Genomic DNA, 17,795 nt, shown 5'->3' on the forward strand with positions numbered 1-17,795 from the left:
CCCAGGTTCGATCGCCAACACCACTGAAAGGGTCAGGGCCCGTGTAAGAAAGGTCTAGAGAAGAAAGCTGGAGGATGTGAGAGAAACATTGGAAGATTCCAAGGAGGACAGAGTCCTGAAAATCGAGGTGGCTGTGGCCACCGGGAGGGGTCTGGAGACCTTGGAGAGCAGTTTGAGAACACAGTGAAGGCTGTACTGGCTAGGCTGAGGTGTGAAGGCCAGGTGAGAAAATGAAACTCATGAGTGGCACTGCTGGGTTCAGGTGATGAGGGGAAGGATGAGGACAGCCACCAGGGGGAAGGTGCTCACAGCAGCCCTGGGTGGAGCAGGGCACCTTCGAGAGGCGAGAGTTGGGTGTGAAAGTGTGCTGTGAGGTCCATGCCCCACCTCTGAGAGCAGCACCTCCAGTCCCCATGGTTGGACCAGCTCGGGGCGAGAAGCTAAAGCAACCTCACGAGTGTGGAAAGGCAGTTCTGGGTGCAAGCTCGTTTTGAAGTCTCAAACTACAGCCTGTCTACTGTCTGTCTGTTCAGTTGCCAATGTCTTTTAAGAAGAGGTCCATGAAAGTTATGTGAAGTAATCTGTCAAGGTATATGGACTGTTGATTATTTTTCAAGCAGACATCTTCTTGGACATTAATATGAGACTGTATGGCATTTATGGTTATGACATCATGAATTAGTACTTGTCTAAAATGTTCTAAATTGGTTCCTATGTAGTTATTTTCACCCCTCTTATGGTAGTTTGGGCTGTTTTTTCTGTCCTATGTTTTGGTCTCTACTGTTAATTTTGTTTTAGATCATAAAAGGGCACAGGACACCTCTAAAAGCTGATTACTTATTGGTGTGTTTTGTTTTTTGACAGACTTGTGTTCCTTCAGACTTTTAAAATACATTCCCAATAGTAGCAGAAACATCTGAAACAAATTTATAAGTCACTTTAAAAATTTTTGCCCTTACTCAGCACACTGGGAGCCTGAGGCAGGAGGATCACAAGATTGAACCCAGCCTGGACAATGTAGTGACTTTGTGAGACCCTGCCTCAAAATTTTAAAAAGTTTTAAAAAGAGCAAGGAGCAGTGAGGGATGTGGCTCAGTATGAAGGCCCTAGGTTCATTCAGTATTGAGAAAAAACCAAACCTTTAAAAATCCTTTTTGTCTCCTGTGAATTTTAAGTTAATATCAGTATACATAGCATTTCATAGGAAGTATCTTTTTTCTATTCGTGTATTCTGATTCTTTTTCTTTATTCTTCTATTCTTGCCTCCTCTGTGGCTCGAGCTTTAATGTCCAGGGAAAAGCTTCATTCCTCTATAGTTCTTGGAGTTGCCCAAGGATGACTAATCTAGCCTGTCTGTACAACATGCTAGCTCTGACGCACCTTGTAAAATGTTTGTGAAGCCAATTAATGTAAATCAATAATCTGTAATTAACAGTGACCCCCAGTCATCCTGATAATAAGAGAGCTAAGACGTGTGTTTATTCCTAGGGGAGGGTACATTCATTACTAAATAAAATATCCCCATTGATAATACCACAAGAAGACTGCTTTTATGCCACAAACTTGGCAAGGTCTTGGAGACATAAAGGCCAAAAACTGCAGTCCCTTCTCTTGAGAAGCTCACAGTCTAGGGGGGAAAAAATCCACTTCAAACACTGTACCAGAAAGATAAACTAAGTGTCTTAGTTACTTTTCTTGTTGCTGAGACAGAATAACTTGACACTCAGAGTTAAAGGAGAAAAAGTTTATTTTGGCTCACAGTTGGTAGAGGTTTCAGTCCATAGTGGTCTGGTTCTGAGGCAGAGTGGCATGGCAGAGAGGCATCACAGAGGAAAAACAGTTCATAGCTTGGCAGGCAGAAGACAGCAAGCAGCAGCCTGCTTTTCCCATTTATCCCATCCAGGCTACCTGCCTTTGGCGTGGTGCCACCCAGAACTATGCTAATTCCAATCAGTGGACTAATTTAGTATCACACACCCTTAATCCCAGTATCACATGCCCTAGATCCAGCCAGCTGCAAAAAGCCCCACCTATGAGGGCGTGAGGCTTTGGGGGGACACTAGATGCAAGCAGTAGCGAGCTTAATAACAAGTAGGAAGTGTATTTTTGCTTTATTATAGAACATATATTGATTAACTACCTTAGACCAGACACTTGGATGGTGGGATAAATGTAGCAGTGTTTGAGGGACATGGTCCTTCTTAGACTATCTCTTCAAGCAATAACCTTTGTTTACATATGTAATCGCACAATATTCTTGTAACCGCCATATTCTTGCTACTTTCTATATTGGTTATAGTAAATTTCACATTTTTGAAATGCATATTTATAATGTTTATTTCACCAAGAAGTTGAAGTTGGCAAAGCATATAAATGTAATGATTTTTAAAAAAATACAAAATGTGTTATGTACATGTACTAACCCCACACAAGGAATGTAAACATTATGCATTGCAAACATGTACAAAAAAATAAAAGAAGGGAATCAGGAGATGGATGGAGTAGGGAGAGAGAAAAGGGAAAGGGGATGAGAAAAAGAATTAAGAAGAGGGCCGGGGATTTAGCTCAGTGGTTTTGCCTCCTGCTGTGCAAGCAGAAGGACCCGAGTTCGATCCCCAGTACCAAAAAAAAAAGAAGCGTTATGTACATGTACTAACTCCCCACAAGGAATGTAACCATAATGTACTACAAATATGTACAAACAAATAATTTAAATAATTTAAACAACTATATATATATGTAAAGTGACAGCAGATTCTAGCTATAAAAGTGTATTTCCTATTCACATTCATTTTTTTTGTAGTCAGTGACATTTAATTGTAAGCAGTATAAGTGGCTGTAACTGCCACGATTGCCTTCACATAGTCTGTATCATTTCTTACAGTTATTGCCAGTTTTCGAGGAACCATCCCACACGGCCTGTCCCTGGAAATTGGAGATACGGTTCAGATCCTGGAGAAGTGTGATGGTGAGTGGCCTCATGCTGATTGCTTGTGCTTGTGTGAATCACCTCCTGGAAATAGGACTCTTCAACAAGTTTACATATTCTCTTCTTACCTCTATTGAATTGTAGACCTTTTCCAGTAATCATAGCAAAACATATTTATGAAATGTGTCCTTGTGGTTTTGCATTTCGCTAATGGAAAAGCAATATTTGGTGTTTTTGAGTTGGTCATATTTTTTTCTAATACCGTGTTCTTACAGTTATCACATGGCAACATAGAAAGCAGTTGAAGCTGCCCTATTTGTAGGAGTTCAGGACTCAATACCACACTAGAAGGCTTTTCTCAGAATCTCAAAAGTCTGCTAGACTCCGCCTGCCTCCTCCCCACAGATGGGAAGAAACTGAGGTCTTGCTATCTACTCAATCTAGTCTTTTTTCTTCCTCAATTTGGAATAAAATTATTCAATGCTTTTGAAATGTTAGTTGAATATGTTATATGACTTTGAATGATCATTGTTAATTTATGTAGCAGGTAATTCACTAAAGGTACTTAATATATTCTCAAACTTTTCTCCTTAAACATCTTTAAGTCCTACTTCTTAAAAAAGATATAAAATGATTGTTTTTTAAAAATTCTTGTTAACAGAACGACTATATTATAGAGTGCTATTCATATATCCAAAAATATCCATTTTCCTGCTGGAAGGCTTTTCTTACCAGGAATTTATAATATGATAACATTCTATCTTACCAAGTTTCATCATAGATTAAATTGTGTTCCCCCAAGCAGAATTACTACATTTAGCTAGAGCCTGGCACTAAATGGTGATACATGGATATGGATGGTTATTCTGCCCACTGCAGCTGAGACCTCTAAAAATATAATAAGGTTTCCTGTGTTATTATTGGATGCATTTTGTTTATTTCTTCTATGTATTCAGGTGGATATAAAATTGATTTTGAATTGGTGCATGTAAATGTGCCCCAAATGTAATGGAAGTGATGCATAATCTAAAAACTTTTCTGTACAGTGTAATTGGATAGAAACTCTTTGTGACATTTCTGTACTTCTCAAAAAGTTGTGGTTTCTACTAGAATAATGATTTACAAATGAATATATTTCTTGAATCTGTCCTTGTCAGGCAGTAATAAACCCTGAGATACAAAGATTCTGATTTTCCATTAATTCTCCTTTCATCACACTTATTTTGAAAATATTAGGGGTGATATTTTATAGTACTGTACTGAATATTCTTTTAAGAAAATGTTTTATGAGGAACAAAAATGTTTAAATACAAAACTCAAATATTTGTTTTCAAAAGTTTAGTCAAAAATTCAGTTAGATAGATAGAACATTTATTACATAACAAAATAAGTTCTTGCCCATAAGCAAAGTGGTTTCTAAACTTAAAAAAAAAATACAATCTGAGAATATTACAGTTACATTGGGCTATATATTAATCATCTATGTATATATACACACCATATATTTGCTTTAAATTATAAAAAGACTTGTTTCTTCTTAACAGTAGTATTGTAAAACTGAGCTGAAGTAATAGAGATTATACAGAATACATGATAAGGAGCTCGGGTTGCTGAGAAACTGTGCTGATGAGGCTGGGGAAGGTGTGCCAGTTAATTCTGGTGAGGGGAGACCTGGCTTTCCTATGCTTACGGTACTGATCCTAACCTAAGTTAACGGTGGGTGTGATGATGTACAGACTCATTGCATAACAGCTGGTCTAGCACTATTTTTTGGTGGTAGATTCTGTGCTTTTTAGTTAGGCAAGCAGAATTTGTAAATATATTCAATCTTGTGCAGATTCTTGAATTTCTCTTAGAAATAATGTGACCTTTATAAAATGGGGAGAAATGACAACTTGCCGTAGATTAAATACCAGAGCCAAAATTTAAGTCCCAGTGCTCCATTCTAAAACCTTGATTTCTATTATGTCTATAGTTATGTAAATTTCTGATAAACTTTTACAGACAGGATAATACTAAAATACACTAATAGTTACTTGAGCTGTTATCTAGTATTAGCTGACAACTACTATTTGTATACATAGAATATTTACATGTATGATAGGATTGCATTGGCAAAGAACAGATCAATTTTTTGTTATCTTGAAAATATTATGGTTTATAAAAATATAACTAATTATTTCTCCACAGGTTGGTACAGAGGATTTGCCTTAAAAAACCCAAATATCAAGGTAAAAACTTATTTTTATAAAAAGATAAGTATTTAAATTATTTTATTGTACAATTGAAATTAAAGTTGGTACTTTTAATTGAAATGCAAAGTGGTAGTACAGATTTTCATAATTTTGGAAATTCCTTTGAACTTGGATTACAGTGAAAATATGCTGCTCAAATGATAATCCTGTATAGCTCTTAAAAATTGTACTGAGAAGACCTTAATAAGCTCATTATATATAAACAGAATCTTTTTGAAGTATTAGTTTCTCTGAGAGATAAAATTCAGGCAGGGGAAATATACATATAACCCAGAAGAAATATTGAATAGAGATATTTAATCTTTAAGTTTTCTGTAGTATCATTTATAAAATGCTGGTGTGGAGAAACAAGTTTATTTTAGTGACATGTTAAGGGTTCTTTTGTGTTTGGGGAGCTGAAACTGGAAAATCCATATTAGAAAAATGCCCATCTCTAGTACTATTCTAGATAGACACTAAGATTCATTATATGACTATATAGTCATACAAACCCTCAGGATTTATAGCAGGAAGTAATAGGATTTTTGTTTATCTTTGAGTTGAGTAGTTTGTGATTTTGACACTAATTCTTACTAATATCTCTTTTCTACCTTACTCTAATCGCCCCATTTTCCATCCATACTTCCCAGACTCTAATATTTTCTTATATGTTATATTCATGTTGTGCTTAATTCTAGGTTCATTAGCATTGTAGATAAGGAACTGTCTTTTGCAATTCTTAAAATACAGTGTAAGATACCAACTTTTTACTTGTTTTTTTGCTTAAGTACAGTTTTGCTGCAACATTCAACCGTGTTTAATTACTTCATTTCATTATTTTAGATCAGCCTAAAGGACAATGTAAGGGACAAAAGTGTACACAAATTTTCTTTTTTCGGTAGGGGGGATCAAAGTCAGGTCCACAAATTTTAATGTTAGCCCTCGTTTAAACTTTTTCTGGGACAGCTGCAGGGCATATAGCTTCAGTGTTTATTCATCTAGAGCATGTTTGAGGAAAAATTTATTGTAATTTCTCTGTGACTACACTGACATATAATAAGCCTCAAGTTCTTTAATTATTATTATAATTAATTATAACTGTTACTTTTAACACATTGAGGTAAATTTAAAATTTTACCAAAAAAAGATTTTTTAAGGAAAATCTATATCCATGTTTACTACTATTGAATATGTAGAATTTTTCTCATTAAATTTTACTTTTGACTTGGATACACAATAGCAATAACATGTTCGAATGACATTTGTTTTCGTAAATATTTAATTGAGTCTGTCATTTGATTATACATCAGAAATTCATCAGAGGATATTGTCACTTAATAGACAATAAAATTGATGCTCATTTTGTTGTTGCTGTTTCTTTCGATGTCCCATTTAGAACAAAGGAGCAATTTTCTTGCCCTGTTATTTTCCCTCAGTACAAAGCTTTAAGCTAGCATGGCTTCTTTTGTTTAGTTTTTGTTCCATCAGAATGGCAGCATAGTGATTAATTGCTGTGTGTTGTCATCAGAGATCTTCTGTGATACATAAAATACAGAAACTGTCTCCAAATTCAGTGGGTTTTAAAAATGTATATATTTTTAAAATAGAATCATGAATATTTGAGGAAGAAGAAAAAGAATAATTAAAACAAACAAAAAAACCAAAAATGTCTTTTAAAACTATGCAGTATTTAACAATTCTCATCTATATGGTTTTTATGTAGAATTTCTGAATTTTTAAATTTTCTTTTACAAAGTGTATTTGTGGAATGAGATTGAATTTTTTCATTGATTTTTGTTTTTTTCAGAGAATTTAAATGTGTAAAGGAGTTGGTAGTAGAAAATGAAAGATGATACAAGGCACAGAGGCCTAGCGAATGTGATGGGGATGTTGTCCCTGTCCTGTCCTGCTGTGTGATTGTGCTCTGTACATAGGACTGCGAAACCTACCTTGCCTTAAAACACAGCTCCATAACCTTCATCTTTTCTCTTCCAGGGTATATTTCCTTCCAGCTATGTTCATTTGAAAAATGCCTGTGTAAAGAATAAAGGGTAAGAAATGGGTTTTATTAATATTAGAGGATTTTCACAAAACCATTAGCTATTTTGGAATTTGAGAGGCTTAATAACTGTCTTAAAAATGAACTGTACAAGATTATACCATTGTCTGTGTTATTTGCTGAAAATACACTGACTAAAGCAGTTGGGAGAGAGAATTAACCCATGTGTGTGCTGGACAATGGCATGACCCAGGGCACTGAGGTGTCTCCCTGCCCACAAATCATGGAAGGAACTGAATTTAAGCAGGAAGACTTGGTTCATTTTAGTTTCCTGCTGTTTAGAGAAGCACAGTGGTGAGGCCCATAAAATGCTGAGTCATATTGCCTCAAAACCCAGGAATTTCCTTGACTTCCCACTGATTATAAGAAGCCACACTTGGGGCCTGGGATTTAGCTCAGTGGTTTCACCGCCTGCTGCACAAGCGCAAGGACCCGAGTTCGATCCCTGGTACCAAAAAATAGAAGCCACACCTGATGTTTTCCACATAACCCTCATAACCATCGTAACCATCATAACCATATCCTTGGGTGACCACTTCATAAAGCCATTATTCTGCTTTAGAGAAACACCTTGTTAGAGTGAGTGCGTTGATCACTTAGGATTACATATATGCTTAAATTTTTTCCCCATCTATTTCTAAAATGATTGGAAGCAGCTCTCAGGATAACACCATTCAAATAAGATACTGCTGGATAAAAGAAGACAGCTTGCCTATTTAAGTAGTTTACATGAGCAGATCATTCATTCTAAGATAGATATTCTTTTCTGGTTTATTGTATAGACTTCATTCTCCTTGGATGAGTGTCTTTACAAGGTGTCTTAGTTACTTTTCTCTCGTTGCTAAGACAAAATACCTGACACTCAAAGTTAAAGGGTGAAGGGTTTATTTAGCTCGTAGTCTGTAGAGGTTTCAGTCTATAATCGGCTGGCTCCAAGGCAGAGTGACGTGTGGCCTAGGGGCATCACAGAGGAGAAACAGTTCATGGCACCCACATGATAGCAAAAGGATGGAGGGGTCCTTAACAGAGTCTTTCTGCTCCTTTTTTCCTGGGATTAGGGTGGTGCCAAACCAGTGGTTTAGTAATCACAAACCCTTAATCCCAGCATCGCACATTCCAGATTCAGCCACCTCTGAAAGAGAAAGTCCCACCTCATCTGCATGAGGCTTTGGGGGGACATCTAAACACAAGCCATGACACAAGGTGTGATGCAATGGAAAGGCAGGCTTATAAAAACATTACAATGTGTCCTCATCCACCTTATTCCTGGCTTTTCCATTTTCACTCTTCCTTAAAGTCAAAACCACCATGAAAGGTAAACATTTTGAATCAATTCAGTACATCAAGGCAGCCAGGACAGTGCAACTAAAAGACACACAAAAGAGGACCTCTAGAACTGCTTCAGAAAGTGTCAAAAAAACCCTGTTTGAAACCCAATTGGAGTATTTTGAGAATTAATGGCAATGTGTCTTTTACTGTAATTAAAAGAAAAAAAATGTAAACATTCACCATAGCTTTTGATCCCACTTTGTATATGTCAGCTAATTTAAACAATATTATTTATTGTTAGTAGTATAATTTTTGAAATAATAGTTTAAAAGTATAAATTTTGTACTAATATATACCACTGCTACTAGTAACCTCTTTATACTGTAAAAGCTGTAAGTCACTAGAAGTGTCAAGGAGAGAATTGGTCTTTTTGAAGTTGTCCCCACTAGTTTTGACTCTGTCCAGCCACCCTCAAGTGAACTAGAGGGAGACTCAGAAATGACTTTAGTCAATGCTGGCTCTTTTTTTCCGCCCCAGGCTTGGCAGTGTGAATACTCCAGGTTGTACCTTGTCCCTTAAAGTGTGAGCAAGCCCTTGCAGCCCCATCCTTTTTGTTACCTTTACCCATGACCATCCTTAACCCCCCTCAAGTCTGTTGAGTCTTGACTCAACACTCTAAGGAAGAGAAAGAAGGCTGTGCTTGCAAAAATGATATTATTTGGTTTACTTCGCCCTTCAAACTCAGTTGGAATGGGATATAGTTTAAAATAAGTACTGTCATCTTTTTCTTTTCTTTTTTTAAACTCGTGTATAGATCTGGATCCCTTCTATGAGCTCCAACAAAGTTTAATTGTAATAAAGGTGTCTCCAAATCTGGTTGTGCAAATTCCAGATTTGCTTATGGGTTCTTTGCCTGACGCCAGGCATGATGAGCATTTTACAGCAGAAGAGCTCTAGGTCAGACTTCATTTTCTAAAGAATAATTTCTAGAATTGGTCTAGACCCAAGTGTCTGGGACTATTACTGAAAGAAAAATGTGGGCCTGAAAGCATTCGAGGCCATGTATTGCCAGATACTTGTTTTCCCAGAGAGGAACCTCTTTGGATTTTAATATTGCCTCTCTTATTTAAGTGGATTTGTAACCTGATGACTGTCCACTTTAAAGATGCTGCAAAGTATGTCCCGGAATAATTGAACAGGGCAACTACTTATGACAGACTATTAGAGTACTGGTTTTAGTTTTTGTATGATTAATAGGAAATAGCTGCCTTGCCTAAAAAGGACAATTTTGGCTTAAAAATTTACTTTTTGTTTGGACAATCCCCAAATCACCTTCCCACAGAACAAATTATTTTTATGTTTTTGCCTGGGTCTTCAGAGCAATACAAGACTGATAGGGGTCCTTAAATTAAATTACATTTTGTGACCAATGAGGCCTCTCCTGTGTTGTTCAATTCTTGCTGAGATAATGGCACTTTTAAAGTGTTGAGTAGGATGTCAGGTTTTCCTGGAAATTCACTGTTCCCTCCTTGAGGTGGTATAGGATCATTTTATAATCTCCATCTTCAAGCATTCATCATTTAAAGGGTAACAGCTGCTTCTAAAGCAAAGTAAGTGCACTACCACTGGGAAATGTCATATGTAGACTCAGTACAAGGTTCTATATTTGTTACAGTTCAAATATTACTATTTATTCTTCTAGTTATAAATCCTTATTTTACATTTTTAGCGGTAGAAAGAAGAGAAATATCCTTGGGGCAGGTATCTTAGTAGAGATATAAATGAGATGGAGCTGTACTGGTGCTGGAACCAAGGAAAGATTTTAGTTCCCATACTTCTGTAAGAAGATTTTACAAAAGACATTTATACTTACTTTGGATATAACATCAACTAGGAAGCAGTTATTAGCCTCATGTTAAATAATTTTCCCTTGATCATTGAGACAACCTGGCTCAGTATCTAATAGGCTATTACCTTTTACATATTAGATGTTGTCCTTGAGAAAAATTTACTAAAATGAAGAAGTCCCTATAGATATAGCTGGTATTATTCTTTTGAGATGGAATGATAATGACGGCTACTTAACTACTTTAATCTATACAAAAATGAAAAAGGATTTTAAAAAACTAGAGATGAAGAAAAGATCATTATATGTCAAAAGCAGGCAGGATATAAAAGGCAAATAAAATTTTCCTCTTTTTTCCTTATCTCCTTGTGTTTCTTCTCAACTTTGGGGTAGCCATACATACCCTACAAAACATTGGCAGAAACAATTTCCAAGTATAATTTCCAACTTTTAGAGTAGAGACAGAAAGACTGTATTACCCTAATCATTACTACTAATACTAATGATTTTTCATGACCCTTTTCACAAATGAGCTAAATGAAGGATTAATGAGCCCAAGTGAATGTTAAGTATCTCAGTGTCTCGTTGTTTGTGACACTGGGTTAGTTTGAGTGTTCACATCCATTGCATGCTGATGCCTGAACAGTTTTTCTTTTACCTCCTTTGAGTCCTTTGGTCATAGCACTTGAAAGCACAAGTCACCTCAGAGTTCATGTTGCCTGGTGACTTCATTTTACAGATGAAGGCCTTTGGGCTTGGAAAGGTTAAAAGAGTTGTTATTTAGTGGTCAGACTGTCATTAGAGCAGAACTCTTGTGTCATTCCTTCTCCAGAGCACCGTGCAGACTTGATCTCGGTGAAGTGGCTGGTCCCTTGGACATTGTACCATCATCACACACATAGCATTCCTCCTGCAAGCTCCAAATCAAATCCTGGTTATTGTCGGCAGAACCTAAATAGCTGAACAGCTCTCTTTCCTAGTTTATCTTTTAGAGGGTGAAAAAAACAAACCAAAATTATTTTCTGTTGTATTCTCAAGTATGCTTTTTCTCTTTTAATTTCACAGACAATTTGAAATGGTTATTCCTACTGAAGACTCTGTTATCACAGAAATGACATCCACATTAAGGGACTGGGGAACCATGTGGAAGCAGCTCTATGTGGTAGGTAACTTTTTAATGGTATGATTTTCTGTGTAGAGAATTAGCTTAAGAAATATCTAAATATGAATAAAAGCACTGATGAGAACTTGAGCACCTGCTGGAATTTACTAATAATCCTTGGGGAATCAGGGATATAAATCTTAGTGAGCTGTGGTCTTGTTATAATCTCGGTGTCCACTGAGCATACATTTTATACATTATATTTCAGCACCACATGAATGAATGTAAAGGTAATTTTCCTGACATTTAGCCAAATAGGGTTGTTTAAGCCTAGTTTTGGACTTGATGAAAATTTTTAATTTTCAAGTACATGAACTTATATTCAATACAACTTAGTATTTTATCATTTTTAACTGTATAATTCAGATACACTGTAAATGATAACTGTTTAATAAGAATCAATGAGAATATTCTAAATCTATTGAAGAAATTATGTTTCTTGAAAAATATCAGTGTTTTTTAGATATATATATATATATATATATATATTTAGTATGACTAATTACATTATTAAGAACTTTATTGGTCAAGTTTTATATTGCTTGGAGTAAACCTCACACCCCAGATTTAAAGGATGGTTTAATTTGGCTCACAGTTTCAGTGGTTTCAGTCCATGGTCAGCTGGCTCTAAGATAGAAATAATCATGGCAGAGGGGTGTGGTGGAGCAAGGCTGCTCAGTTCACGGCAGCTGAGAAGCAGAGCACAGGTCAAGAGAGCCAGCAAGAGATGTGTTCTCCCAGATCCATGTCTGCAGTGACCACTTCCAGCTGGACCCCACCTCTTAACAGTACATTCAGCTGTGAACATAAAGAGGTTTAGCTAACTAGTGAATTTAGTGGCCCCACACAAGTTAACAATTAAGATTAAAGGGAGAGCCGGGCGTGCTGGCACATGCTTCTAATACCAGCACTTGGGAGGCTGAGGCAGGAGGAGTGCCCAGAGTTCAAGGCCAACCTGGGCTACATAGTGAGTTCAGGGCCAGCCTGAACTACAAAGGGAGACCATGCCTCAAAAAACCAAAACCCCCCCCAAAACAAAAGATTAAATGGCACATGCATTTAAAATCAGGCAAATCCCATAGGAAGTACTCTACATACAGAATCTCATTTAATCCTTATAGCCCCTCAAGATAATACTAACTGTGGTCATCTCCAGCTTACACATGAGAAAAGTGAGAAAGTGAAGTTCTTGAAATAGACCAAGTACAGGGGTCTCACCTTACTGTAAGGAATACATATTCACACCTCTGTGAACCCTTGGTGGATAGTATAGAACCCTGAATAGATATACCAATGATAAAGGTTAACTTATAAATTAGCCACATTAAGAGAGAAACACTAATTAATGTAAAAAGGTGAACTTTATTATAATATGGTATAATGAAAATTATTTAAAACTTACAAGTTGTTTATTTTTCTAATTTTCCATTTCATATCTTCAAACTTCAGTTGACTGTGGGAAACTGAAACTTAGGAAAGCAAAACCTCAGACAGGGGGTCTCTGTCATTAGAAAGTCACTGGGCTGGAGTTCAGAGGCGAATCTGGTGCTCTTATTCAGAACCATTGTGTATGCGGAAGTCTGTGAGTGATGATATTTTGAGGAAGATAAATGTGGTTTATTTCTTTTCTTGTCAAAGAAATTTCTAGAGCAGCTTAATCACTGGGAAGGATCTCTTCAGAATGTAAAGGAGTATTTATCCTGACAGACTGATTTGAAACAGTCCATCAAAGAGAAAATCCAAATTAGTGAGGGTCATTAGCACAGCATGATGGTTTATATTCTGTTATTTCTAACATGCAGTAGGATATTTCATTGGGAGAAGATAATCTTAAAATGTTGGCTGTGGAAACCCTTTGGTTCCCTGGCCATACCTTCCTGGAGTTGATGGTTGTAGAACTCATGAGACAAATCCACTAGACAATCTTAGATCTTGAATGAATTGCCTGAATGTAGTCTTTGTAAACACAAAATCAGGTTATTTACCCAAAGACTGTTCTGGGGCAGTGCTATAGAAATGCAGATCTCCCTTTTAGATTTTTTTTTAAAATTATGTTGTAAAGAATATAAAATCTGAGTATTAGTTGATTTAAAGTAACATTGTGCATGACACTAACATGAACAGAGAAACTGTGTGAACTATTTGAACCACTGCATCCGAAATACCCAACATATGAGAGTTATAAAAATAATGATAGTGTAAGAAGTGTTGTCTGTCAGTTGAGCTAAAGCACCTGAAACTTTCCTTTCATGTAGTGACGAGTGGGGAATACAGTTGAATTCCTTTTTTACTCTATCTTATCTAACTATTTTTACCTGCTTTTGAGGTTGCAAGCATCTATTTTGGGCTCAGACTTGTTTGGCTTGAAAATCTATGTGCTGTGAGCTCCTAATAAAAGTAATCTCTTCTCCTCCCAGTGTTTGGAGTAATGGGGAAGAACAAGCATAATCACAGATTCCCTGCCTACTGGAATGCAGTTATATGAGGGGCAAACACAAGTCTAACTCAAAGATTAAATTAGAGTTTGGATACTGGGAATGAAGTAACTTGGCTATGTTGGACCTTTTACTGTCTCTTTTCTTGTTGTAAATGTTTTGTGCCAAGTGTGTAGTTCAAGTTCATCATGCTTGAATGTATTTAGAGTATTGTACATGTTCTCTTCCAATAGTTGTAAAGCACTTACCCTCTTCACTGAAAGATGTTTGATGAAGACAATGTATGTGAAATTTTATATGTCAGCCACTTTGTATGAAAGTGTATGGTAAATGCTTGAGAAATGCTAGTTGCTCTTTTAAATAACTTTGGTAAGGGCCTAAATCATGCCCTTTAAAAAAGCACTTAGTAAGGGGCGGGGGATTTAGCTCAGTCTTTCCACCGCCTGCCCCCCAAGCGCAAGGACCCGAGTTCGATCCCCAGTACCAAGAAAAAAAGGCACTTAATAAAATATCAGTAATATTACCACAACAGGTTTAGGAGAAATACAGCATTCATCTTTTACCAAGTACTCTGGTGAAGGCTCTGAGCTGTTTTACATCTCTATTCCCTGGGGCTCTGCCAGGTAGTTTTCATTCTTGAATCTTATGACAGGTGATTTATCCAGAGTCCCATGCTAAGTGGTAAAGCCTGAATCTAAATCTAGGTCTGCTGCTGAAACCAGTGCTGTTTGCATTTTAAGGCAAATAAAAACTTACTCATTCTCTAAAATATGAAAATACAATTAACTTTTTGCTACGTTTCTGATATATTACAGGAATTTCTAGATATTATCTTATTCTAAGTGTTTTACAATTGTACCATACCTTTTCATTCAACACTAAGTCAAAAAATTTCTGTATTTCTGAATAGCTATAAATATTTCATAGCTTTCAAAGCTAACAGTTTTTCAAATCCAGTTTTTGTGAACTATAATTTTATGACCAGATGTCCAGTCAGATGTGTACTTTTTTCTTAGAATAGCAGGGCAAGTTTGATGGGCAGGGCTATAATACGGCGGTGATCCATCTCTTCTGAGTTTTCTTCCCTAAAGAGGAAGCTGACCCACTTGCTTTTTATTTTTATAAAGGATCCTGCTTCCTTCCCAGCATTCTCTTACGTTGAAATCCTAGAGGAGACACAAAAAAATCAAGTCCACCCTGCTGGCCAAGCGTAGAATGCTTCCCTGAGAGAGGTGCACGACCCTCTCACTGTCACAGTCCATTCAAGTGGGTGCTGGCTCCTCCTTCGCTGCATGAGATTTGACTTCTCTTTGTGATTTTTCTTATCTAATAGTTTGACTTTCTCTTCCTATCGCTGATTTTCTCACATGGTCTTTGATCTTCCCTGCTTATTCTTCCGTATGACCTAAGCGGTGCCTGCTTCTTGAGGTTTACAGAAAGTAACACAAATAAACAACGGTTTTCATTCATTCATTCTGCACCTGAAGGGGCCACAAAAGGCAGGCGCAGCCACTGTGGTTGTGAGGTTGGAGCCACATGGAAGACACAGACACCTAGTGGTTAATTACGAGAGTGTTATGGTGCAGTGCCCCTGTAATGGCTTGTTAAGGGAGTGCACAACATGAGAAAGGAGGAAGAAGTAATAGACAGGCTCAATAAAGTGCTTTAGGTGTTGAGAGGTGAGCAAGAGTATCTATATCTCAAGGGTTCAGGGATGGCATTCTGGAGAATGCTTCTTGTTCCTCTGGCAGATTTGTCTGTCCTGGACAGCATATGAAAACTCCTCAAGACACTAAGTATTGATAAAGCAGAAAACAAGTCACTGCTTTATAAAATAAGAAACTATATTACAACTAAATTTCTTTACCCATCACAAAGAACCTGTAGCTTATAGCTATAGAGGACTTTAGATGGATCATAACCTCAACATTTTCATAGCACTGTGTCTGTAAGTCTACTAATAATTTTTGTAAAAAGTAAAAGCATAGTATCTGGTTAAAAAAGATGAGGGGTAAATAATTATATAAGGTGTACCTTAATGTCTTCAGGGTAAGAGATGTGTGTTTTTGATTTTGGTGAAGAAAATTCTTCATGAAGGTCTTACTATGCGCTAAGCCCAAACAGTGATAGTACTATTAACAGCTAATATTTACATGATATTTACTTGTTATCAGAGTTTTCATATACTAATTCATTAATCCTCAGAACCCAATGAATTAGATACTGTGATAACTGTTTTACGGACAAGGAAATAAGCCCAAAGACATTGAACATATCACTAAAGGTTTATAGCCAGTAAATGGCAAAATTGGAATTCAGGTCAAAGTCATTTGGCTCTAAGAGGTGCTCTTTACCACTGTGCTATGGTGGTATCATCTCATATGTTATCAGCAATCTATTAAACAACTCTATTGGTCAGCTTCCCTGTTACTGAGATACAGTACCTGCCACCCCCAGCTTGAAGGAAGAGTGGTTTAATTCAGCTCAGGGCTTCAGAGATTTCAGTCTATTACTGGTGGGCTCCAAGGCAGAAATATTATGGCAGAAAAGCGTGATAGAACAAAGCTTGTTGTTCATCGCAGCTGGAAAGCAGAGCAGGGCAGCAGTGCCAGAGAAGAAGGGGCCAAGGGACCATATATAGTGCCGAGGTCCACTTGGACACACCCAGGAGTGGCTCCCAAGCCAGTCAAGTTGGCAGTTAGTCTCAACCATCACTGCAGCCTCATAGGAAGATACACTGCTCTGTTGCACAGATGCCAAAACTCATACTCAAAGTCCGTGAAACTGTAGTGGAAGTGGCAAGATTAGAATTTAAAGCCAGGAGTTCAACTTATCTTCTTTCCTAGGCCATGGAGCTTAATGAATTTCATGGGAGATTATCGTGAATCTACCCAATTGTTTAAAAAGTAAAAAAAGAAAGCACCATCTTTTCAAAGATCTAAACTGAGCACACAATGGCAGTGAAAATCCATCTGCGTCTCTGTGTGACCAACCTCTGCTGGGAAAGCATGAAGACCAGTATGCAAGAAGTGATTGCACAACAGGGTTTTCCATTTCATTGGCTCCAGTTCCATGCAGCCATGGCTTAGTGAAGTGAGGAAAGGATGAGCGGAAGATTTCTCAGGGAAGACTGCCTGATGGAAGTGGAAGCCAGGCTGAGCCCTGAAAGAGAGTAGAATGTGGGTTGAGCTAAAGAAAGAAGCACATGAGGTGGGAAATGAGGCAGCATTCACAAAGTGCAGAAAACAGGCTAAGCCCAAGTGTGGAGGTGTAGTGAGAAACAAGAATACATTGTCTGTGTTGGAGAGTCTGAGAAGTGATGTTAGCTTCTTGGACAGGAGAGCAGCATTGTGAAGCTTGGGTGAAAGTAGGTAGAGCAGTGATTGCACTTGAGGACAGTGAGGGAAGACTTAGTCCCCTGATAGAGAATCTGATCACAGCACCTCAACCGGGTAGAGGTATCCTGGAATTGCCACCTTCTCCCTTCTCTCCGGTTATCCTACAGCCCAGCATGGGGACTGCTGCCAAATCTCCACATTTGTGTGTTTTTCAGAGAAATGAAGGTGATCTCTTCCATCGGCTGTGGCACATCATGAATGAAATCTTGGATCTGCGGCGGCAGGTGCTGGTTGGCCATCTCACCCACGACCGGATGAAAGACATCAAGCGCCACATTACTGCTCGCCTGGACTGGGGCAATGAGTGAGTATTGACCATTACCAGTGCTCTCTGGGGGCGAACAGAGCAGCGGGATACAGGTGTGAGCCAGGACACAGTAAGGTCCATGGAAGAAATCACACAAGGTTTCCCATGTTTCCCTGGCAGAGGCTTGTGTACACTGTCACTGATGGAACCAAGAGC

The 17,795-nt window shown here is 37.6% G+C and overlaps 1 protein-coding gene across 6 annotated transcripts in view; it reads left to right on the forward strand.

Moving 5' to 3' along the window:
• The window catches only part of Dock4 (dedicator of cytokinesis 4), a 445,644-nt gene that overhangs the window by 193,703 nt on the left and 234,146 nt on the right, over nucleotides 1-17,795 (forward strand). For all 6 annotated transcript variants that reach the window (XM_087206716.1, XM_004839630.4, XM_004839627.4 and 3 more), the window contains exons 2-6: nucleotides 2,885-2,968; nucleotides 5,120-5,160; nucleotides 7,159-7,214; nucleotides 11,403-11,499; nucleotides 17,488-17,636. In XM_087206716.1, the coding sequence (XP_087062842.1) occupies nucleotides 2,885-2,968; nucleotides 5,120-5,160; nucleotides 7,159-7,214; nucleotides 11,403-11,499; nucleotides 17,488-17,636 (427 nt within the window). The remainder of the gene's footprint in view (nucleotides 1-2,884; nucleotides 2,969-5,119; nucleotides 5,161-7,158; nucleotides 7,215-11,402; nucleotides 11,500-17,487; nucleotides 17,637-17,795) is intronic.

Source organism: Heterocephalus glaber, unplaced genomic scaffold (genome assembly GCF_053883595.1).
Source record: "Heterocephalus glaber isolate CG9 unplaced genomic scaffold, H.glaber_assembly_v1.0 deba00000676, whole genome shotgun sequence".
NCBI lineage: Eukaryota > Metazoa > Chordata > Mammalia > Rodentia > Bathyergidae > Heterocephalus > Heterocephalus glaber.